Here is a 26,202-nt window from a genome sequence, read left to right as displayed (position 1 = left end):
TATAATGCACTAGGAATACCAATATAATGTATTGTAAATAAAGCCTTCATAGGAAGTGATAGCCTACTTTCTACTCGTAGAGGATTATTATTATTTATTTATTTTTAAAGCAGCAAAATTGACTTTACCTTTAAACTATAAATCCACCTCTTTTTCTTCACTAATGTAATTGAACATTTTTAGCAATTAAACTCTTCTCCACAGGAGGGCGAACATGTACAAAACCTCTAGCATACGTTTCAAGTCCTTGAAAGGTACTTTGCGTTCTTTTAGCTCTAACTTTATTACTGCATCTAACTTTATTACTGCATCTAACTTTATTAAAAGCAGCCAATGCACAAAAGCAAACATGTACCAAAACACAATGTAGTAATTGTTTATTTCCCGTAGCTTTTAGAAACCATATACAAAGCAACATACCCATCATCTCTATTCTGAAAGTCCATTTACAGCCTATTGCATTAATATTGGTCTAAGTTCAAACCCTGCATTAGAGGGCAGTAAAGACAGAAAGAACAATGAAGCAAAAACTATGAATGACATTGCAAACATCAAAGATGAATCACCAGTTTTGCCATATTTTCACATCCTTGTCAAATACAAATCGACAAGTTGACTAAATGCTTACAGATTCATTTTTTTAAAGACTGGTTGATATTTTTTTACGTGAAAGAGGAGAAAAATGCAATCATATATCCTGTACTTCGCCATCCTCTTCTCCCGCTGGTCGGCTCGAGACAGTCCCATTGGTCCCCTTTCATCCTTAAAAGATGCATTTTGGAAGTGCAACCATAGCTCATGTATAAAATACGGAGTCCATTCATTGCATCCCCCAAAACCGGGCAATATGGGAATGACTAAACTCATTTATATGAGTAAAAAAAAAAAAAAAAAAAAACTGAGCAAATACAAACAAATCAAAACAACATTAATACAAAAACAGTCAAACAGTGCTGGGGTGCAGCATGAATAGAAATCTCAGTTAGATGTGTAACAGCACTGCAAAGAACAAGAAACATCGAAGGCAGATAGTGACGAAAAACCCTTCATCAGGGTCAGAAACTCAGAAAATGTGCGTCTACCGCTTCGGCAAAAGCTTTTAAGTGCCACATCACCGGTTGAGAAATCTTTAGCACCCATTCGCTGTTCTGCTGTGAATTAAGGAAGATCATTCATGTCTTATTTAATCTTCTGAGGGGCAGAGAATCAGCCAGTCACTCCTAACTTTTGAGAATGGGCACTCAGAATGATATTGGGTTTATTTTAATTGGTCACTTTGATAAATGCCAGCACAGCTGGAAGCGTCCTTGTGCACAGATAGCCCTTCTAACATCTTTCGTGATCACTGTCAGTCACTGGAGAACAGGGGGGGGGGTGAAATTTAGGATCCATTAACACAGGCATAACCTTGAAAAACCAGCACATGAATCGCCAGATCCACTGCATGATTCCTCACAGGTCAGTCTGGGTTGGAGAGAGCGCTTCTCGAATTGCCCGTGGATCTGAGAATAGAGAAGCCGAGTATGTAAAAGGACAGTGAAATTAATCTATGATCTCAGGGCTTCGTGTTGCCCAAGTACTTTTGTAAGCTTCCTATCCCTCGGTCCCGTTTCAGGCATTGCGGCCTGTAGTTCGACTGTGGATCTGAGAGCGGGGGTCCAAACAGCCAGGGGTGGGGTGGGGGATTGGGCTTGTTCGGAGAGAGACCGCCATGAGCTCCATAGACACCCTCTCAAACCATGAAGGAATTCTGATTCTTCAGCTTGTCAAGTTCTTTGATCTGCTGTCTCAGAAACAGAATCCTGCACGCAAGCAAATAAAAAGTAATTCACTGAACGCCATTTAGTTACACACTGTCGATAATTTGATCTAAATCGGAGTTACAGACCTCTGCTCTCTCAATGTGGCCTGGATTTCACATACTCGCACTAAAGAGCGAAGGTTCTTCAGCTCGGTGCAGATCTCTGACATGTAGAGGGTTCCCATATTGTGGATGTCCTCACGCATCCGTGACGCCTGGGTGAGAGAGAGAGAGAGAGTGAGGACGGAAACCTCATTAGTTAGAGAAGTGATGTTTGATCTGTAGAAGATCGGTAAACAGTTGAAGAGACGAAGGCACGTTCACACCTGCTTCTCCACATGTTCTGCAGGCCAGCCTTGAACATGCTTGATGAGACTTTCATCAAAGTGCAATGCTAGAGAGGGAGTGAAAGTGCTTTGGGTTCGAGAGGTGCTGCCTAAAGTGGGAACGCTGATGCCCGCGCTGCCATTAGAGCTCGACAAGCCCTCTTGGCTGCTAGAAAACAAAAGAAACATTCATTAAAATAAAATAAAGAATATAGAACTAGAATAGTAGTATAATAATAATAATACTTTGCTGTAATTATTAAAGTATTTTATGTATTAAAGTCATATCACCACTAAAATGACAAAGAAATGGCATATATATATACACAGTGCTATGCATAAGTTTAGACACCCATGCTAAAGTTGACTAAAAAGAGGAATAAAAAATCATCTTTTGGAAATTGAACTTAATGCCTTAATTTAAAAAATTAGGAAAAATCCAACCTTTAAGGACACCAATTTTCTTTGTGAATGAATAATGTATCGTAAATAAATAAATGTTCTTCCTTAAAATACATGGTGCATAAGTGAGTACACCCCTATGTTAAATTCCCATAGAGGCAGGCAGATTTTTATTTTTAAGTATTTTTTTTTATTTTTTGTTTAGGATACTATGCATCCTGATAAAGTTCCCTTGGCCTTTGGAATTAAAATAGCCCCACATCATCACATAGCCTTCACCATACCTAGAGATTGGCATGGTTTTATTTCAGTTAGCCTAAAAGCTAGTTTGATTTGCATTGAGAGATGATCTTATGGAAAGTACCCCATGCCAATCTCTAGGTATGGTGAAGGCTATGTGATGATGTGGGGCTATTTTAATTCCAAAGGCCAAGGGAACTTTATCAGGATGCATAGTATCCTAAACAAAAAATTAAAAAAAATACTTAAAAATAAAAATCTGCCTGCCTCTATGGGAATTTAACATAGGGGTGTCCAAACTTATGCACCCTGTATTTTAAGGAAGACCATTTATTTATTTACGATACATTATTCATTCACAAAGAAAATTGGTGTCCTTAAAGGTTGGATTTTTCCTAATTTTTTAAATTAAGGCATTAAGTTCAATTTCCAAAAGATGATTTTTTATTCCTCTTTTTAGTCAACTTTAGCATGGGTGTCTAAACTTATGCATAGCACTGTGTATATATATATATATATATATATATATATACGACTATGCGTTTAACTGTGTACAGGGTTCCCACACCTTGGTTAACTTCAAATTCAAGGACTTTCCAGGTCCAATACTCTCAAATTCAAGGACTTAATGTGGGGACAGATTTCAAGTGAGAGCAAGGTTACATCGTGTTACTTTTTAAGATACATTGTTACAGTTTTGCGCGCGTGAACATCATGGCAACGTACAACACAAAGTACCTCACGCGGGCAACACTTAGCGTAATGCGTAAATGCGGATAACTAAAGTAAATCCAGCAAGCTAATATGCATTGGCCACGAAGTGTTGACGAAATAACACATTAGCGGACCGGAGGGAATAATATGGAATTTTTTTTCCAGAAAACTTCTTACACAAAATAAATTCAAGCACTTTCAAGGACCTGTATCTATGAGTGTTTATTTTCAAAAACTTTCCAGGGCCTTGAATTTTTTTTGTCAGATTCACAAACTTTCAAGGATTTCAAGGACCCGTGGGAACCCTGTGTGTATATCAGTGGCGTAGGATATATGGTGACCCCCTCGGTAGAAATGTCATTTGGTGATCCTGGTGAGAAGGTGCGGCATTATCTCGTATTATTACACGGCTCTGTGGAATACTTGATTCTGATTGGTCAATAGCGCCATCCAGCGGTATGTTATTCCCAGATAACAAACTCTCAAAGCAGATAACAGGCTCATCCGGGTCACTGAAGTCAGCAGCGCGATACGCCTACTAGGAACGTTTTTTCTTCATGGAAGTTTTGCGTTTGGTGAGTTAATAAAGAATTAAAACTCAGTCAAATCAATATTTTGCGTACAGTTATTTAATTGTGCCATCCAGTAAGCGTGGACTCGCTCTCTTGTTTCATACAAACGCAGCTGCTGATATCGTGACTATTGTTTTGTACACTGTTGGATTATGAGATAGAAACAGGTACGATTTTAAACAGTTTAATCTGAAATCAATATATTTTATCTCCATAATTATTTATGTGGCAAAATTAAGTGGTGTGACTGTAAACCTTATCACTTAAATGTCCGTCTAGTTTGAACATGCCGTACTAGCAACTGCTCTCTCAGAGGAAGCTTTGCGTTTAAAGACCTAATAAAATATTTCAACCCAGATCAATATTTTGTGTCTAATTATTTACTCGTGTCATGAGCGGGATAATGTACAGCCGGTTGTTTTCTCAAAATAACCCCCGACAAGGTGATGAGGACCCCTCCCTTACTTATATATACACGGTATATACAGTGTATGTATGTATGTATGTATGTATATATATATATATATTTTTTTTTTTTTTTTTTTTTTTTATAAACTGTATATATAAACTGATATATATTTAGAATCAGAATCCTTCTCGTGTTTCAATGCCTTCCCAGTAATTTTGTGTCACTGAAGTTTTAATCAGGCTACTTGTATTCTGGTCTCGATACAACATCGAGTTCTTTTTTTCACAACTTACTGCGCATAATAATTTGATACACTCTTTTTGAAGATCCTCGTTAATTGTAAACGCGCTGCTTTGACATCGTCGCGTTTGAATTGCTCTCCTCTGCGCTCTAATATCCCGCCTTCAATAACTGCAAGTTAATCGATTACGAACAGTGTTGGGCAAGTTACTTCGAAACTGTAATGCGTTATTTATTACTTATTACTGTCATTTCAAAGTAATTCGTTACATTACAATATTACTGTATTTAAAATGTAAGGCATTACACTACTATTGCATTACTTTTAAGTTACTCTCACCCAAATAACTGCAAATATGGATTTGGCAATCTAAATGTAGCTTATGATGCTCAATTAGCTCATTACACATCCAGTAGAAGGTGATGTGGTATCCGACTGAGCTTGGACCCATAAGAAATTTTACTATGATGTACTATAGTACATACCATGGTATACCATAGTAGTACCATGGTATTCCATAGTAGTACTATGGTAGTACCATGGTACCTTACATATAACCATGGTACTATATAGTACTTCAGATATTATCATGGTACCATGGTACATTGCATGGTACTGTAGATGTTACTATGGTACATAGTATGGTACCTCAGATTTACCGTGGTACCTACCATGGTACATACCATAGTACCTCAGATATAACTATGGTACATACTTTATAGTACTTCAGATATTATCATGGTACCATGATAATATCTGAAGTACTATACTGTACAGTATGTTACTATGGTACATAGTATGGTACCTCAGATTTACCATGGTACATGCCCTAGTACCTCAGATATAACCATGGTACATTCTGCCGTACATATTACCATGGTACATACTTCCTCAGATATAACCTTGGTACCTCAAATATTACCATGGTACTTTGCATGGACGCATGGTACAGAAATCTTTTTACTTTAAGCCCGGGGTAAACTTTAGGGTTAAACTTTAGCAAAAATAAAAATAACTAATGAATAATAACTAAGCCAAATATTTTTATTTTATTTTAATTATTATTGTGAGTGACTGCAGTAGTGTGGGCATAGGCCATTTGGTCTATGAACGAGTCATAGATCTCCAAAATCAGTTTTAAATGTATAATGTAATATTAATGAGATTTTTATTTAAGTAATGTTCTAATTCTAGATGTTTGTAAATGCTGCATGATTTTGACGTGGTTTAATCAATGGCCGTGCGCGTGAACTTTGAACATTCATGTCGCTTTCAAACCCATACTGTCTATTTTTCAAACACTGGAGCGGCCGCGGCGCAGAGTTGCCATGGAAACGGAGTGAAACATTTTGCGCGGACGTTTCTCCTCTGCTGATCTCGCGGTGATTTTGGCGAATTTGCATGAAGGAAAAAAAAACTACCACTTTATTCCAGGTTAACTGCTTGTAACGCGCGTTACTGACATTTGTACCGAGTAAAATATTACATTTTTCCCCCCTGTAATGCCTTACATTACCGCGTTACAGCAAAAAGCAATGCATTACAGTAATTAATTACTTTTGTAACGCGTTACTCCCAACACTGATTACGAATTGTGTTTGGATGTTACTTTTGTCCTCCAAAATATACTATGATGAGATTGGCTAACTTTGATTATTAGGCTATTCTCGCGTGACAGAAGACTACTACTCGCTTTTATGATCACCTAGCAAAGACAATTTAGGAAAGAAGAAAACTTCACTTTTTTGTTAGTCAGGACACTAAAACTAGAGCTAAAATACGGGACTGTCCCGTGGAAAATGGGATGTCTGGTCACGTTATACATTTAGATAATATACACGCGTGTGTGTATAGATGGATTTTATAAAAAAAAAACATTAAAAAATATGTATAAATAAAACCCATTTCTTTGTAATTGTAACAAACATGCATACATTCATTTGGTTGCACTTCCACACTGAACTGGTAGATGGTGCTGTAAGAAAACATCTGATAGGCTGCTTCTACATTGCCAACAAACAAAAGAAAAGTTCCCACTGAGAGATCCGTACATTTGCCTGTGAAGACGGGGATCACTGAATTCCAGAGGTTTGTCAGAGCTGACGGACTGCTGGGACGTTGATCCTTGTCTCTGAATTGATGAACTTACCTGAATTTGAAGAACAACAAAGAGATCAGAGAATCTGAACAGAGATGTCAACTAAATAATGGCAAATATACATAGTATAAACCTACAGTTGTAAAACTCTCTAAAATGTATAAACGTCACTGAATAGATAACAAAATATCAATCCAAAATGGCATTTATTTCAAAGAATGATAGCAAAAGCACATTTTAAACAAAACATAATAAAATATGAGTGTTTTGGGCCCTTTTATTTCCCAGGGGATGATTTATATTGAAAATAAAATAACATTTAAGTCTTTTTTTAAGTTTTTTTTTTTTTTTTGAATGTAGATCACATTAAAGGAGTTAAAATCTTTCAGAAATGCCTTTTCTATAGAAACTGAATTGGTTAACCCTTGACCAAGACCAAGATTTTCAACCTTAAACTACACAAATCCATCATAAAAATGCAGGAATTATAACATTTAAAACCTAAACAGAACATCTAAACCAAGATCAAAATAATCAAACCATATTTATTGCTGAAATGACTTTTCAAATGACCTTTTTCAAAAGTAACTTCCCCACATCTGTGGTATTATTTCCACCACACTAAAAATAAAAATTGCCCCAAATAAAGTTTTGAAAATATTGAATAGTTTGTCTTTAGCACACGTTAACTGTAGAGTTATCCTCAGCAAGACGTCATTTTATTCCAAAAATGTTTAAAACGTAATTGACAATCAATTAATCTGCTAATCTGGTAGAAATCACACTGTGGTGGGAATTTTTGACTTTCAGAGTAAAAAAAAAAAGAAGACAATTCTGGTGTGATGTAAAAGTCAGGAGGACCATAAGTGTCTGTTAGTTGAAGAAACAAACATATACATTCTGGTTGTCAAAAGTCCATAACTAATGTGATGTAGCATAAACTACACATGTATTTGCCCTGTATTTAAGGCTGGCATTCATTACATGACTTCTGCCATGATTTGCAGTTTGGAGGAGTTGACTCTACACCATTTTTCTGTGCTCTTACTTTCGACAAGTAGTGTATGACAGAGATGGGATTTTGTAACAAAGTAGATTTTTCCGGTATCAATACTTCACTATTTATTTTTTGGACAACTTTTTACTTTCACTTCTTCATTTTTTTTACACAAATATCTGTATTTTATACTTACATTTTCAAACCAGGCTCGTTACTTTAGTTTTAATCTGTATTTAGTGGCATGATCAATATTATTTGTTATTGTGCGCCTTTTTCAACCTAATGTAATACAGAAAACACAACCCCCCCCATTGGTGTATCATTACCTGGCCATCAAGCACCAAGAGTATTAAATTAAGTTTTCATCTGAAACATGACAGGTTTAGTCAGATAGTTTACATATGCTGTATAACCGGAAAACCAGGTGAAGTGTAAATTATGCTTGCACTTTAATTTTCTTTTTGTTTGCATGTCAATAAAATTTCCAGCATAGGCTTTAGACGTTATAATAATTCTGAGTTGTTTCCAAGGACAAGAGGTGGAATCACCTCTAGAATGTGGCCTAGGTGATGGCAAAGAGTTTATTTTCGTCAGCTTAGTCTTTACTCTGCTTGTGTTCTACATGGTGGTTGTTCAGTACATTCATTAGCTAACAAAATCTGAAATGCAAGTTCTTTTGTATTAATATGATGTGAGGTCCAGTTACTAGCGTGACACTAAAACAGGTAGTAATGGCTACTTTACACCAAGTACACGTCAGAGCCCATACTTCTTTACTTCAGTACTTCAACTTTTACCAGTCTTTTTAAACATGAGTATCTGTACTTCTACTTGAGCGAAGATTGTGTGTACATTTGCCATCTCTGGTGTATGATGGCCAAAACAGATTTTTTTAGCAGATGCCAGATGGTTTTATATCTTGTTATCTAATGCACACTCAGTCAAATTACATTCTTAATGGGATCCTAATGTGCCCATTTACGAAGTCTTGATTTTGTTTTTGGGGTGTACTTTGGAGTGTCTTCATGCTTGATCGAAAAAAAAAAAAAAAAAAACGCATTATTTTTCACATATTTTCCATTACTACAGCACCTCCCTCCCCACTCTGTCTCAAACACGCAGAATTCGATGAAGCCCCTTAGCGCGTGTTCGGGAAATGTCCCACCCCTCCATAACTGCGAGTTCTTCTTTGGTGTAAATATTACGGATGGTCAATTTCAAACCAATTCGAGCCCGATTCAGACCCTGACAATGTTAACGAACAAGAGGATCGTGCAGAATGGATTTCATGCACAGACTCTGCAAGCTTTGCAACCGTCTTACAAAAGCGAGAGCTTACAAAAGCAACAGAAAACAAGCTGTTCTACGTTCTCTGATACATGTTGGGGTTATAATGTTCAGGAACAGTGTTTCAAATCAATTTGAACCACTCTCGTCAGCCTTAGGAAGGTCAAACAAATGAGTTTTGGAAACTGTGAGGAAAAAAAACAGTGTATCTTTCACATTGCGATAGCAGCACTGTATTCTCTAAAGCCCGGGACACACCAAACCGACGCCAAAGAACTAGCGCTGATTAAAAAGCCGACTGTGTTGTTGCCTCGTGTCGCCTACGTCGGGGGAAAAAAAGCTGCACTTGAACACACCGAGAGAACTACAGCCGACTGTCAGCTAGAATGTGCGTTCTGCGCCTGCGTGTAAATGAGACAACTGTCTATTTCTGAAGATATAATCATCTATATTCGTCAATCAAAAAGAACATCGGAAACCGATGCTGCAGATACACAAACCATAAACATAGAATCAAACCATTACCGTTTTGAATATCAATCCTGCTAAACACTTTCTTTATTCCACTCCGCTCATGTTAATATTGAAATATTCGCCAAGGAACACTCAGGTAAGATGACATAACATTAGAACAGCCTTCAATCTGTACCGTTTTTACTTCTTTGCTCACTGTTTTGCTATTATTCTCGTGCACTGACTCGCTGAACAGCCAATCAGAGTTCTCTCTCTCACCGACGGTCACACCGATTCAACCGATTCAGGAGCTTTCGACATGAATCGGGCGGAAAAAAGCAGACGAGGATCAAATTCAGCCGACTGTGCTGAACCGTGCGGAACACACTGAGAAAACTTAGTTGGCCGACGCACAAAAACTGCCCGACGGCCGACCGTCGGCTCGGTGCGTCTTGGGCTTAATGCAACTTAACCAGGTCTCGTCCCCTTTTTGCGTATTCTGTGGGCGGGGATTACTTAAATGAGGAACATTATGACTTCATAAGAATCAGAAGAAACGTATAGTAGTCCAAACGAGTCGCTCGTTGTAGTTCTTGGAAAGTGGATTCTGTTAAATAAAATATCTCCTTTTATGCTCAAACAGCAACCTTACACTAACTAAAGTTGAAAAAGTGGAAAAGCATAATAGGACCCCTTTAAATTATGGGTGGCTTAAGTGTCCAAACACTTTCTGATGCCACTACAACAAAAGTTTATAAAATTACTAACTGCTACTGACCTTTGGTTGTGAAGACAGAGATGCGCAGCTGAGCAGGGGTTTAGAGACAGCGTTGGTCTGAGGCGTGCTGACTCTAGGAGACACGTATGACCTCGGTGAAGAGGCATCTGATGCTAATGACATGGGTGACTGACCGGACTGTTGAGCTGTTCCTTAGAAACACCGTTATAGACATGGAACCCAGTAAATAATCTTACACAACTATACTGTACATACAAATAGCAACATGATAACTGGTGTGAGAACAAAAGGGCTTTTTAAAATATGTTTTGGTTTGCTAAAACATAAATATACTGAATCCTAAAAAAAAAAATATTATAATAAAATTCTACACCAAAGTCTGAGTTTTCCCATGTAAAAAAGTGTCTTAAAGGGATAGTTCACTCAAAAAAGTTAAATTCTGTCATTAATCACTCACCTTCATGTCATTCCAAACCTATAAGACTTTCGTTCATCTTCGGAACACAAATTATGATCTTTTTGATGAAAACAGAGCTTTCCATTCCTCCATTGACAGTCTATGCAATTACCACTTTTCAAGACTCAGAAAGGTAGTAAAGGCATCATAAAAGTATTCCATGTGACTATTTACCATTTTATTTACAAAATATTAATCTCCAATGCGCGTTCATGAGAGCACCCCGACGCATGCATGTGTTACCGTGAGAGCAGACGTTGTGTGAACGCGCAGGAGATGTTTTTTGCGCAAACATAGTTAAAACACTGGAGACACATGGATTACTTTAATGATGTCTTTACTACCTTTCTGGGGCTTGAAAATCGTAGTTGCGTAGACTGTCAATGAAGGGATAGAAAGCTCTCAGATTTCATCAAAAAAGATCTTCATTTGTGTTCCGAAGATGAACAAATCTCTTACAGGTTTGGAATGACATGAGGGTAAGTAATGACAGCATTTTTATTGTTGGGTGAACTAACCCTTTAAAGAATTGTTCAGTATGTTCTCGTCCACAGTCTTGGGTGTGTATGAACGATGAACAGCTTAAACACTGGTTTATATCACAGTATTGTAAAATATGTTCACATAGTTCCATTACAAAAAAATGGATTAGTTGCACTGCAGCACAACATCAGTTAGGGGAGGTGTGAAGGGTGACTGGGACTTCAGCCGTACCTTGTGTGGAAAGCTGAGCAGCTTGGGAAAGCAGAGTAGTGACGTTGAAAGCGGACGGTCCGGCAGTGAGAAGCTTATGAAGCATAGACTGTAAGGAAGCTTGTGTGACAGCGGCTGTGAGGACTTGGAGGAAGACAAAGACAGAAAAAGACACACGTACAGTCAAAGCAGTCCTACACACTGAAAAGCAATCTGAAAAAAGGCTCTAGCCTTTCGGCTTATGGTATGTTCACCACGTGGAGAGAAGATGCCGTATATTGTGCAAAAAGCAGTTGTCAAGGTGTCAAAATGGTTAAAGCACAACTTTTCTAGCAGTTTGGATGAAGGCCAATAAGTATTAATTGCTACAGAAAAGTGCATTTGTATAGATCTTTCATAGGAATTAAAAAACTCACGTCACAGGTTTTAGGATTTCACTTCATGAATGTATTAGCACAATATGAGTTACGACAACATCGAACTGGTTCAGATGGGTTTGAAATCAGTAAACTTGCAGAGTCAACTCAAGAGAATGCACCAAACTGATCATTCAAGAATACATCAAGGAAACAGCCCTGCAAAGTTCAGCTTTAAACCCTTAATCCAGCAAATCAAGTCATTCAGGCTTATTTGAAAACCACAGGTGTGTGTTGGAACAGGGTTGAGACTAAACTCTGCATGACTGAGGTCCTCCAAAAACTGAGTTTGACACGCCTGGCCTAGAGAGCATCTCTTCTTGATCAAGGGCAGATCATACTCTTATTCCCTTGAGCAACAGATGTCCAGTTGTCTAGTCAATAGGGTATGGTAAAAATATAGATTTTTCCAATTAAATGCAGTCTTTAACTGAACAATCCCTATTTTGATTCTTAAAATTCCAAGATTGAATTTTTACTGTACCGTACATAACTATACCCAAACGAGTAAGATCAAACTAAATAAAAATAGGAATCGAATGAAATCAGGAGCTTGTGAATCAGAACTGAATTTGAAAATCTGTACCCAGCCCTACCTCTGAATAATAACGCTCAGATCACATTTGATCAACAGGAAATTTAGACTGGATTAGAGAGAAGAATGACAGTGTAAGCAGCATGAAAAGTAACAGGACCAGAAAAAAAAAAGTAAAGCTCTGATATTTTGACTTCAAAGAGATTTATGCATAAAGAAGAGTTTATTTTAATAGGCGCAAGATGACAAGAATGATTGGGGTGATTTTGTAGGAGTGCATCTCATAGAAAATAATAATAATCTTAAAATTACTTTTTTACTCTGCAGACTTTGAACGCAAACCATTCTTTTAGTGCCAAGCAAATTTGAGAAAACCTGAAAAATGTGAAAAACAGTAGACACCACGCAATGACGTAGTAATTTAATGTTCAAATATTTTAAAGCACTGAATCGCAATCAGAACGTTATTAATTCAATTCCAAGCATTTGAAATCGATTATTGACCGAAATCAACGATTCAAAAATACGAGTTTCAAAACGGATGCATATGCATCGTCAAGATTTGTAATCGATGCATTGAGAAAACGAGTGAATCGTTACACCCCTATAAAATATCCATTTCATTTCCAAGTGTATTTTCTCAATAAAAACAAAAACAAGTTAACATAGCACTTAGCGATTAATACCTTCATTAATTTTGCCCATGTCCACGTTGCTGTGGTTCATCTGCAGGGTGGCCTGCAGCGCGGGCAGAAGCTGTCGGAGGAGTGCTGGATCCTGAAGCAGAGTGGAGGCTGAAGCCTGCAGGGCAGGAGACACAGGCACTGTGGAGGACGAGGACGAGCTGGACGTGCTGGAGGGGTTAATGGACAAAGGCTGAGAATAACCAGAGTTTGACGATGGCTTCTCCGCTAAAGTAGATTCTGGGGAAAGAAAGGGATTTTTCAAAAACAAGACACGTGTTCAGAAACATTGAAAGCATCAGCAAACCTTCTATCAACATAATACAACTTTAAGGAACTAAATGTGTTTCTGTTACTTACTTGTACTACTGAGGGCACTTGTGGCACTGGCCTGCATCGCCTCTTGTCTGTAGTCTCTGTCTTTGGGAAAGCTGTTAACCGTATTCTTGGCACCTTCTCTCTGCCTCTGTTCTCTGTTCACACAGGAAGCCTGGCGTCAGTTGATGGTTGAAGAGGAGTAGAGGCAGTTACAGGGGATCTAAAGCAACTCACCTTTCCAGCCAATCTTTAGGCTTCTCCCACTGAGAGACTTCTGTCCTGCAGTTATAGTAGTACTTCTTCCCAGATGAACTGATATGCTCTGACCAGTCATCTGCTGGCTCCCGGGGCTGAAAGAGACAGGAAATGTTGATATATCAAGAAGGACAGAGCAGGGAAATCTGTCATTTGAGAGCGCGTTGGGAATAGAGACGAAATTCACAATGATTTATTAGTGAGGTCAGCTCCTTTGTCTTTTTTTTCCCCTTCTTTTTGTGGCATCACCATGTTTAACAATGACCGATAACATTTTGTTCGTAAAATATAGCTCTGCTGTGAATGAGTATATTTAGTTATACATTGGCATATAAACAGAGCAACCTGTAAAGAGACTGATTTAAAATCCCACACACTAAAGTATACATCACAGAAGTCTTGCGTAAGCCAGGCCTTCAGGCTGACGGCAGAAAGTCTGGACTACATCACAGCTTTAATTGGAAAAAGGTCCGCTTAAGAGTCTGACCGACATGTAAAGCAACCAATCACAGTTCGTTTTGTTCCACGTCATGTTTAGGGGTGTGAAAATGTAAAGTCGATGTCCCTGCGATAACAGACCGGGCGTGCATCTAATAAATTATTCATTCAAGAACATTTTGCAATTTTACTGCAACAATGGTGCCCTGAACTTCACATACTTTTGGCAATCCAGCGTTTAGTTGATCCTGATAAGCGCTCATTGTCTCAGTTGTAAATATGACGGCTTTCTTCTTCCATGAGGGGGTTTGGTGTCACGACAGCTTTGTTTCCAGGCGGACCGATAAAGAACGCGGCGCGCGCGTCTCCTGGAAATCCTGTAGAATTCAACCAATCAGAAGACGACTTTGAAACTTCCGAAGTGTTTTCCCATTTTGTGTGCATTATGCATCAGCCAGCGATCCATGGGCGTGACGTCTGAGGCCGAGACTAATATCACAGTAACAATTCTTGGTTTATTTGGGATCAGACATAAGAGAAAAATTCAGTTAGGGAGTTAGTTATGAACTTAGTAATAGCTCTAAACAATTCACACGTGAGTTTTTGTGAGGTGAAACTTTTTGACTCAAAAAGAAACAAGTCATTTGTTCTCGAATTGGACATCACGCCTCATTAAGTTTTAAATGTTGAGTGCTGGAAACTGGTGCACACTCTAAAGATGTAATACTCAATGGCACCTCATATAAGATGGTATCAGACAAAACATCACGGGGATGCACAGTTTTTCCCAACATTTTTGTCGCCAATGCCAACTGGATTTTTCTGAGAGGACTGTGACATTGTTGTTGTCTAACGGCTGCAACAACTAATTGACAATCTATAATAAAAATTATCAACAACAAATGTGATTATTGATTAATAACACCGGCACGAAAAACATCTACCAGTCATGTCACTAGTGAATAAAGCATTTCTAAGGATAAAACGAATATAGTGAAGGACAAAGAGCTGCTGCAGGAAAAGTACAAGACCCAAGGTATCCTAAACATGAGAATGCTTTATATTAAGCGCATAGCTTATGGTTTAACGGGGCTCGTCCTGCCAGATGCTTTGATTGCCGCGGGTGCCGTTTAAAGCATTTAATACATGTTTTGCCCAGCGCATACCTTACATTTTATGTTTATTTTCTTATCTGTAAATGTTCAAAAGCCATGCAAGCATTTCCATTTTCCACAAAGGCATGTCCTGACAGAAAGCACAACTCCATTAAACTTCACTTTCAGACTTAACGAACAACGGTGCACAAATGCACGTCAAACTGATGGAGCACAATAGAATATGAGTGTAATAATACCGACTAAAATATACATTTCCCTATGTTATATATGCATTTTTTTGGACATTTAAATACTACATGGAACACAAGTAGTAAATGTGAAGGAACTATAGCAACGAGGTATAACTTAATATATCCAGTGATAAATGAAATATGTGCTAATGTGTGCGTTTTTTGCACAATGTATAGCATAGCCTACAAAGATGCATTCTTCAGTTTGTAAACTCTTTGTTGGAAAACATTGGGCAAGAGGTGATTTAATTTTTTTTTATTTTTTTTTATAAAACTAAAATCAAATTACTAACGTTTTTAAAGACCTAGTTAACTGATTAATCAATAATCAAAATAAAAGTACCCTAAATAAAAGGTTACATAGTTTTTATTGAATATCTGTTCGCTCTATTGCAGGGCTGTGCTTATACGGCTTACAGACACATCTGATCTGTGTTTGGGGGACATGGGCCTAAAACCAGCTTAATTATAAAGGGCGTCCTTAACACCGACCAGTTGATCAAACAATCCACTGGCTAAACAACTTACCATCTCTGAAGTTCTGTTTGGATGAGGGTGAGAGCTGGATGCATGATGAGAGTTTTCTTGCGGAGAAGAACTGACACCTGAAACATAATTGAGACGATCAGAAACAAACTTCCACGCATGTTAAAGTCTTTGCAGAATATAATTCACTGAAACAAAATGGTTCTCTGGATATCCATTTAACACATTGGACTGTTAGGTGACAGTCCTGTGGCTGAGCCTAATTTTAAAGTCTTAATCATTTTCAGACCTTGTGTTTTTTACATTTTTGTCCAATTGATGCAAAAAAAAAAGAAGTTATTTTTATGCCACATAACCAATATCTGAAAATAACCAAGTTGAAAGTGTGGTATAAACAGCTGCAACAGCCAACATCTGTAACTTCCTATTAGAGAAAAGACCAACATCACAACGCTAAGAGGCCTGTGTGACGAGTCGAGATCATACGATAAACAGTGCTGTGCATCATCAACACATGATTGTGGCGAGCACAGGAAGTAAAACAGTGTAAAGGAGGGAGAGCACAAGAGCGCAACTCCTGTCGTGCTTCATTTACACAAATCTGCCATGCAAATCCATTCCATGAATATGTAAAGCCTATTATCAATATCAATTTTCTCAAATGACTTCATGCTTAAAATGTATTTTAATTTTATTGTATAACATGTAACATGTCCACTTTCAAGAGTAATTACAGCAATTATGCAGAATTCTGAAATGCAAGACTGCAAATTAGGGATTCACAATATAATTATATGAGATATTCATACAATATTGTGTTACTTCGTAAAAAAGTAACTTGCATTACTTAAGTTACTTTTTTGCACAGTAATGCGTTACATTACTTTTTCTCATCTGGGCTGCGCTTAATTTGCTTTTTTTGTTAAAAACAAAAACAAAGTTAGATTTTTGGCAAATGTTCAGGCCCTTTCACACCAAACGTGAAATGCAATACGCAATAATAGCAAAAAATCCACCACAAATGTGATGTTTAACTAAAGACTAACTAATTTAACTAATTTTTGTTTATTATGATTGAAATGGATCATCAAAGGCATTGGTTAATAAAGTGAGATTAAATACAAAGTATATTTGTGTTATTATACATTTAATTATTGCAGCTTTGCATAATATTCTGAGTTTGCATTTCACAGTTTTTATTCATTTAGAAAAATACTGAATTTGTGCAAGTGAGATGGGCACATGCATGCTCACATTTAGTCTTGAACTAAAATACCCATCATGTTTACAAACTCACACAACGCCTCTAATTACTCAATTTCTCTCAACATGGGGACAGGAGAGGTGTCAATCAATAAATGGGAAAGCAAAGTAACTTGCATTTACTTATTTGCAAAAGTAACTCAAGATATTTCGTTGTACATTTCTAAGTAATGCGTTACTTTACTAGTTACTTGAAAAAAGTAATCTGATTACCTTTGATCTGCACATTACAATGCTGTGATGGCTACATTGAAAAAAGTAGCATTTTAAAGTGATTGATTTTAGTTTTGGACAAAACACTACAGATATATAGGCTAGGCCTTAACATGAAAATAATTATTACATTGTTAAAAATATTAGCAGAATTTTTACTATTGATGCATCCATATTAAAAATTAAATAGGCAACAAATATTAAAATACAGAAAAAAACCACATGACCAATTTTAATATTAACATGTATATATATATTAGGGGTGTAACTGTTCTTCTCGTTGTAAAAAAAAAAAAAACTAACCATACCGTTCTCCGAACCGTGGTTGATCTCAAATCTTTAATCTGGTTTGTTCAAAATAATGTGTAAAACAGACAGTTCCGCTAATGCATATTTCTGTCGATGGATGCACATGCTGGCTCCCCAATAATACATTACAACAGCGATAATCAAAAGAACTTGAACAAAACGGCTTTTGTTTAAAAGGTTGTATCAGTGATTTCAGGGGCCTTTTTTGGGGCCTGAAATCACTGATACAACCTTTAATGCGAATGCTGTATCCTCAAACATGTCCAGTCATTTACGCACCCGGGTGTTGATAGCGCGCGAGCACAGGTGAGACCTGAACTGAACACGTTGCTATCAGAATTTAAACTAAACTCATTTAAGTGTTGCCAATTTAAACATTTAAGAGCAAGACGCGAAAGAGAACTCACGCAAATATTGGGCACGCTTGAATGGACAAATTCACACAAAAATTGTGAATATGTCCATCTTAATGAGTATCCTAGCAGACACAGTCTGTTATGCCTTAAGTGCATTATATGGCCGAGAAAGACAACGCATGTGTGCAGTATCAGTGTACTGAATCTGTGCATTATGTCTTAAAGTGACAGCAGCCTAATATTCTTGCTGTCTGTGTTTTAATGTTAATCAAAAGACAAGGAAATCACTAACAGCTCTGGATTGAATACCTTTTGTAACTTTAATAAAGGATTCATCTTTAATTTATACAGTCAAATTTGCAATGTTATTTTACATTTGATTACTTTATTCAATTTCTGTACCTGAAAACTAATGTTAGACCTACCTGAAAAATCTAAAAAGCACTGTGTCTTTTATTAGTATCTTTGCTCTATTGTATTTATTTGTGCTGTTGCTTGTAGTTAGAGTATTTTTTTTATTTTCTTTATTTTTATTTGACAGCACATACCGAACCGTACCGAAACCATGAACCTAAAACCATGATACAAACCGAACCGGGATTAATTTTAACCGTTGCACCCCTATATTATATTATATATATATATATATATATATATATATATACACACACACAATGCATCAACACAAACAGTTCTGTTTTACTAAATGGTGAGTAAGAAAATAGCGTCTTCTGGACATGAACCACACTATTCCAGGCCTCAGTTACAACTACAGTGTTTGAAGGCAGGTCAAAGTAGACAATGAAGACCATAAGCTGGCATTATGCAAATCTGTGACAAACCTACGTAGGTTTGCGCAGGAAGTGAGGTTGGAATGACTGACTACTTGTTTCAAGCAGTTTAGAATCGGTTCTTTCTTTTGTGAGACAATAACTTTGCAGACCTTTTGCATTCACAAACAGCTATATTACACACTGCATGAAAGTTAATATCCGAAAAGGTATAATAGGCACTTTAAGATTTTAATAAGCACTAACTGATAACTGTAAATTATGTTTCCCAATATAACCAACTAATAAATAGGATTTTAAGGTTCTGGGGAATTAGGAACAACATGTAAATGACATTAACCATTTGCATGTTGAACCTCTTCTCGCTCATGTTCTTACCGCTGTCCCTCTCACGGGGCCGGTGAACGTGAAGTGCTTTCGTTTGACTGTGCCCTGTTCCATCACTGTGCTTGTTGTCGGGACTGTCTGATCGCCGCAGCATTTTAGTAGGTGGCGTGGAGTCTGACGAGTCTCGCATCTTGTCATGGCGATGGTCATTTGCCGAGTGACTCTTTGACTGATACTTGACAGGCTGCAAAATACAATGCATAAAGAGAAGGACTACAGACAACCTTTTCACAAAGACAGCTGAACTTTTACTCTTGAGGATAAAAGCAGGTGTGGATGATTTCAATATTATTAAATAACAAAATTAACTTTTGGAAATCATTTTACTACAAATGCTGTGAAAGAAACTCAAATAGGATGTTCATTAACCAAAACCAGACAGGGAACCAGATGATCTGCACGCTTATCTGTCTTTTTAGGCTCACCAAGTCAATTCACAATAACACGTAATACTATATCTGATAAGACCTAAAAGTAAATAAGAATTATGAGCTATTATATAGTGATTGTGAAACCAGTAATTAGGTTAGCTGACTACAAAACAAGCTAGCGAGCTACGAGACGTAAGCTCTCTAATCAGACAATTTATAAGCTATAATAGACTAGTTAGTATATAGATTAATTTGCCAAATACTGATAATTGAAAGCGATAACGTGCAAAGTATGGCGTGTAATGTAGATAATAGTTTCAGTTAGCAAGCAGGAACTAGGCCTGCGAGCACTAGTGTTATGCTAAAGCCGGCTAATCCAATTTTGACACTATTTCGGCTTCTCTGACAAATATACAACTACTTTCACTGCCAAAATACTTCTCTGTGTACCTGGTAGGCTTGAGGATCTCTTCGATCATTACACCTGTGAAAGACAAAAAAAAGTTAATGTAGTCAGAAACGCGCTCTGCTAGCCAGCTAAAATGCTAACATAGAGAAATAAAAACAACTTGCTAACAGAGGTATATATAAAAAACTACTGTGAATAAATTTCTTCAAACGTGATATGCAGTTATTTCAGGCTTTAAAAAATTAGCTGAAGGATTTAAACTGGAGGTAAATGTTTGTTTACCCATCATTGAGTCTGGATGGATTCGTTGCATGCATTACCATTAATGCTGCAATGATGTGGAAGTGAAGTGTTACTACTGAACCAGTTATGTTGAACTACAGCTCTCTTTACTGCTGCTGTCTGCAAACACACACTGTTATGAAGGTAAAGTAGCTCTGCTGCAGTGCTGCTTCGCTATTCGGGAAAGAGCTGACGGTCCATCTCTTCGTTTTGCTCGCGACTGCGCCCTGCAAGTGCACGAGCAGATCAGCACGCGACGTGCACGAGCAGATGACTGCAAAAACTGTGCTCGCGGACCGACAAACGGAAAATATTTGCTAACCTATTTAAATAAAACTTAAAGAAATAAACCATATTTATACAAGTAAAAATGTAATCAAATTAAGCAACGTTCGGCAGGTTTATGTATTTGCATTTCTCCATAGATAGCCAAGGCTCCAATATTCAATAGTTAAAGGATTCAGTGTATCTATACAGAGTTTGACGCCATTCCAGTAAGTATAGGACTTCCTCATACAAGCAAACTTAGTACGCTTTACTAACGAGGAGGATAAAGCGCATTTGATTTAGTTTTCCTCTTAACCTCTAGATGGCGCAAAAACTCAACGCAGCACTTTCCTGAACATTCGCGTTTGGCAGTGTCGCATGTCGATTGAGCTGATCTAATTTATATATTTTTTTATAATGTTACAGATTTATGTTGCAAATGATAATCCTTGGAATTACCAAATATATTGTGAAACAAAGGCCTTGTTAATGATTTTCAGTTTTGTTAAATATACTTAAAACTTGTAGCCTATATAGGCCTACTTTTTTCAATAAATGAAGAAAATGTAAAAGTATATTTGTGGTAAAAACAAAAAGCGCCCCTACTGTCAGGGTAAGGCATTGCTGACTTTTAGTTATTGACTTGAGACTAGTATTATTTATCAAGTTGAGTATCATCTTAGAGATTATCAGAATATGTATAGACTAATGAAATCATCATATTTAAAAATACCACATTCATAAAATGTCTATTTTTTAAATAGGCAAAATATAGAATGTATTGTTATTAACGTAAAGCCATATTAAATTATCTCATTCGATGTAAGAAGTTTATTTTTTAAAGTAATTGTTTCTGCATTTTCAAAATTAGCATTTTAATGAAGTGCATTGAATAAAATAAAATAACTATGTTTTTGTCAAAACTTTGTTGAAGTGATTGTTTTGAACAAGTATTAATTTAGATATTTTGCAAAACATTTTACTTTAGCTATAGTATTTGTACCGGGGGCCTTTTAGGCTACCCCATATGTTGGTGAGCCTTTTTACCACCTCATACATTTATTTGATTTTTAAACTAAACAAACTACTTGAAAAAAGAGCCCTGCCTCACGCAATCACACCGTACACATACCAGGGATGAAAATTATCGGGGGCTTGGGGCAAAAATTACCCCAAAATATAAAGATATGGGGCAAAAAAAGGTCCCTTTATGAGTTCTTGTTTTTAATATTTATAACAGGATATAGTTAGATCAAGCCAAGTCACCTTTATTTATATAGTGCTTTTTACAATACAGATCGATTCAAAGCAGCTTTACAGTGATAACAGGAAAATAATGCAACAAAGTTTGTTTTGGCTGTACAGTATTTTCTAGTAGAAAATAGCGTCATAGTCCAGCTTAAGTAAGTTCAGTGATGGTTAACTTTTGTTGTAAAAAAGTTATTCATTTAGTTCATTTATATTTATAGCCTCGCTGGAGAAAACAGTGATGTCATCGTCCAGCTCAGTTCATAACATTGCATTACACTGTACATTTAATCATTTAGCAGACGCTTTTATCCAAAGCGGCTTACAAATGAGGAGAACAATAAAAAGATGCGTCTTCAGCCGTTTCTTGAAAATGGCTATACGGAACTCAGCAGCTCTGGTTGAGTTGGGCAGGTCATTCCACCAGCAGGGAACAGTCAAAGTAAAGCTCCAAGAAAAAGATTTTGTGCCTCTTTGAGATGGCACCACAAGACGACGTTCACTTGCAAGTTTCTGGAATGCATGTAAATCTGGAGTAATGAGTCTAGGTAAAAGGGAGCAGAGCCAGTGGTTGTTCTGTAGGCAAACATCAGTGACTTGAATTTGATGCGAGCAGCAAATGGAAACCAGTGCAATTTTGTGAGGAGAGGAGTGATGTATGCTCTCTTCGGCTCATTAAAGACCACTAGCTGCAGCATTCTGGATCAGTTGCAGAGGTTTGATAGCAAGCTGGAAGACCAGCCAAGAGAGCATTACAACAGTCCAGTCTGGATAGAACAAGCTCTGATAGGAAGGGCCTGATCCTCCTAATGTTGTATAAGGCAAGTCTGCAGGACCGGGCAGTTCTAGCAGTGTGGTCTGTGAAGTTCAATTGATCATCAATTACAACTCCTAGCTTCCTATATCATCAGTCAAGTCAAGTCATCTTCATTTATATAGCGCTTTTAACAATGTAGATTGTCTCAAAGCAGCTTTACAGAGATAAGCGTATAATTTAAGGTAACAGAGATTGTTTCGGCTTTACAGCAGAGTTAAGTTATTTCCATCTAAGGTTAGTTTTAAATCAGCATAGCAATGATAGGAAAAGCCATGTTTCTTAATGACAAATCCTAGTGATGTCATGTAGATGGAGAAGAGAAGTGGTCCAAGCACTGAGCCCTGAGGCACCCCAGTAGCTAGGTTTTACATATTACATTTACATTTATTCATTTAGCAGACGCTTTTATCCAAAGCGACTTACAAATGAGAACAATAGAAGCAGTTAAACTAACAATAGGACAACAATATGCAAGTGCTATGAACCTTCCCAGTTTAATCTAACGCAGTACGTGTCCTTTTTTTTTTTTTTTTTGACGTAGACACCACACCCCTACACGACACCCTAAAGGACCTACCTGAGAGGTATGACTTGAACCAGTTCAGTTCTCATTTAATGGTGTCAATGCAGGCAGATCAATAATATTGTTAAATATTAAGTGTCCCCAACTAAGCAAACCAAAAGCCAAAGGCGACAGTGGCAAGGAACCAAACCTCCATCAGGTGAAAGAATGGAGAAAAGAAACCTTGGAAGAAACCAGGCTCAGTCAGGGAGCCAGTTCTCCTCTGGCCAACAAACAAACAGTGTATGATTATGATTCAGGCAGCATTACAGGTCAGAAGTCAGATTGGATCAGATCATTCTGAATATTTATCCAGTTCCATCTGGTTGGAAGTCGGAGTCATCACGACGGTATGGAGACGAGTTTGTTGAGGATCAGTGCCAATGGGAGAGTCCCACTGGGGAGAGTCTAGTTGACACAATCTCTGCTGACACTTCAGGGATGCGTTGTGGTCCTGTCTAGGTGCAGATCCACCATCTGATCTAGATACGGCCCGGATCTGGCTGACTACGGTAAAATATAAGTGCACTCTGTCTGTTTAAATCTAGATTAAAGACCCATCTCTTTAGCCTAGCATATAACACACAGTCACACTCCTAAAATCCATTAAAGGACTATTAGGCTGCATTAATTATAGGTCAACCACAACCAGGAACACTTCCCATGACAACCAATGTACTTGTTAAATTCTAAGAAGAATGGCATCTACGCTTATATTAGTCTCTCTGTTTCATCCTTATCCCGAGGTTACAGTCAGCCAGATCCGGTCCGTATCTAGATCAGACGGTGGACCAGCACCTTGACGACCACAACAGCCCTGGATGTCAGCTGAGACCATGACAACTAGTTGAGCCCTAGAGACAGATTCCACGACAGCCATCGGCACAGATCCTCAGAAAAGACCACAAGAACCAGACAAGTCCTCTGCACAGACCCTATGGCCAGCTCCGACTCCTCCCCACCATATGCCGGCAAGATCAGGGGTGGTGTTACGTATGGCAGAGTATGGCAGTACAGACAAAACATGGAAAATAAACAGCTCATGATGCTGCCTGTTAGTTCTGTTGCTTGAGTTGGCCTTTGGAAGAAATTGCAGCTTTGGAAAAGCAAATTTAAACAGCCTAACACTGTGTTCTAACCAGACGCGATGCGATAAGATTTCCAGCGGCAAACAATTTATCTATCCAAACCAGACAAAAAAAAAAGTATTTTCATAAGAATGAAGTATATATGCAATCAACACCTTTATCACAGTACATAATAATATAAAATAATATTTCTGCCTCATTTTGTGATAAGAAGCCACACCAGATCACAGAAGGTTATTAACACCCGACTGATGTTATAAAGTGAGTTTGGAGCAAATGGTTTAAAGGGGTGGTATAATTTCCTTTTCACAAGATGTAAAATAAGTCTCTGATGTCCCCAGAGTGTGTATGTGAAGTTTTAGCTCATAGTACCCCACAGATATTTTTATATAGCATGTTAAAGTTGTCACTTTTTGAGAGAGAGCAAAAACGCACCGTTTGTGTGTCTGTCCCTTTAAATGCAAATGAGCTGCTGCTTCCAGCACAGAGGGCGGAGCTTCAACAGCTTGTGTCCTTTTATCTCACACAGCCATGCACTGAACATTTCTAAAACTTTTAGCCTTTTATGTTCAAACCGGAGTCAGACAAAGATGGAGAGACTCAAGAAGAAGTGACAACATGTAGAATGCAACAGGACATTTCTGAAAGGTTAGATGATGAATTTATGCAGCTTATGTGTAGTTACCTTCTAGTCATTGATTAGCATATTCTGTCATGATGATAATCTATAAATCACGTTCCCGGGGGCAGGTTTATGTCAATTTTGTAGTCTGTCTGTAGGACTGTCTTGTAGTCCCTACCAGCCATTTGTTGTAGTCCTTAAAAAGTGATTTCTTTAAAAGCAAATATCTCCCTTTGTTTTGAACTTTGAGCATTGTAACTTTGCAGATGTTGTTTATGTTCAAACAGCAACATTACACACTAACTAAAGTTAGAAAAGTGAAATCATATTCAACCACCCCATAAAAGTTTTTATGCTATGCTAAGCTAACATGCTAGCTAGCACTTAGGCAGCTTTTACCAAGAGTGATTGTTTTATGACTAATTTTGAAAAGCAAAGATTATTCAAATGCTTCTTTTTTTCAAATACATTAGGTTAAACCAACAAAATTAAACTAGAGGTTTCTCAGGTTAGATAAAGTAGAAATATAATTTTAAGGTAACACTTGCAGCATAAATGTATGGTAATGTAGCATATGTTTTTCATTAACACTTTTTGTTATACTGGTTGAATCTGTTCACAATTTGTCCTACCTGTCTGTAAACGTATGTATTTGCATACTAGTGATAGGAAGTTCGGATCATTTTACTGACTCGGATGTTTGAGTCTCGTTCAGCAAAATGAACAGATCTTTTTTCAATTAATTTCTTCAGAATATAATTGAAATGTTATGTTACTAGCCAACTTCTCCATTTAAATTACTAATACTAATACAGCCAATGGCAAATTATGAGAAACAGAAAGTATTAATTAATTGCGTAGCTAGGTCTTCGGTCTGTTAGTTTACCTCACCTCCCGATCCGAGTCGTTCTTTCTTTTGTCACGTCACATTCCCATAAGATGCAGTCTGTACCGGAAACAAAAAGTGTTCATCAACAAGCATTATCTTGAAAAAAAGTTGTTGTATTTTAAGGCACAGTGGTAATTTCAACACATTTCTTTTAGAATATGTCCCATTTTCGTTCCCTAAAATTAACCACAAAGACATGCATAACATTTGTTGAACTTATTTTATTAACTTAAAAAAACACAGAGGTAACAGGGTGGACAGAGGGGTAACCGGGTGGACATCACACCACTGAACAACAATAAGTGTCATCAACTCATTTACCCTGGCACCCCCTGAAGAAGAAACCACATCAACATTCAAACTTACATTTTTTTTCAGATAACTTAAAATTCACACTTAAACATATTTATATAGTAT

The 26,202-nt window shown here is 37.4% G+C and overlaps 1 protein-coding gene across 7 annotated transcripts; it reads right to left on the bottom strand.

Annotated features, from left to right (window-relative positions):
• Nucleotides 1–360: 360 nt before the first annotated feature.
• wacb (WW domain containing adaptor with coiled-coil b) lies at nucleotides 361–20,794 on the bottom strand. Of its 7 annotated transcripts, none has more exons than XM_084411306.1 (13): nucleotides 20,293–20,794; nucleotides 20,052–20,085; nucleotides 19,222–19,414; nucleotides 15,954–16,030; nucleotides 13,619–13,734; nucleotides 13,427–13,539; nucleotides 13,070–13,306; nucleotides 11,454–11,576; nucleotides 10,322–10,473; nucleotides 6,757–6,854; nucleotides 2,128–2,296; nucleotides 1,889–2,016; nucleotides 361–1,802 (listed from the first exon to the last, which is right to left on the bottom strand). In XM_084411306.1, exons 1-13 carry the CDS (start codon nucleotides 20,331–20,333, stop codon nucleotides 1,733–1,735), a joined length of 1,551 nt encoding a protein of 516 aa, XP_084267432.1. In that variant the 5' UTR covers nucleotides 20,334–20,794; the 3' UTR covers nucleotides 361–1,732. The 7 variants fall into 7 exon arrangements, with proteins under 7 accessions (XP_084267432.1, XP_084267433.1, XP_084267434.1 ...); XM_084411307.1 differs by having other exon boundaries at nucleotides 2,128–2,293; XM_084411308.1 differs by having other exon boundaries at nucleotides 10,322–10,467.
• Between the last annotated feature and the right edge of the window lie 5,408 nt (nucleotides 20,795–26,202).

Source organism: Rutilus rutilus, assembly GCF_951802725.1.
Source record: "Rutilus rutilus genome assembly, chromosome: 6".
In the NCBI taxonomy this organism is placed as follows: domain Eukaryota; kingdom Metazoa; phylum Chordata; class Actinopteri; order Cypriniformes; family Leuciscidae; genus Rutilus; species Rutilus rutilus.
This window is presented reverse-complemented; position numbering and strand designations above follow the sequence as displayed.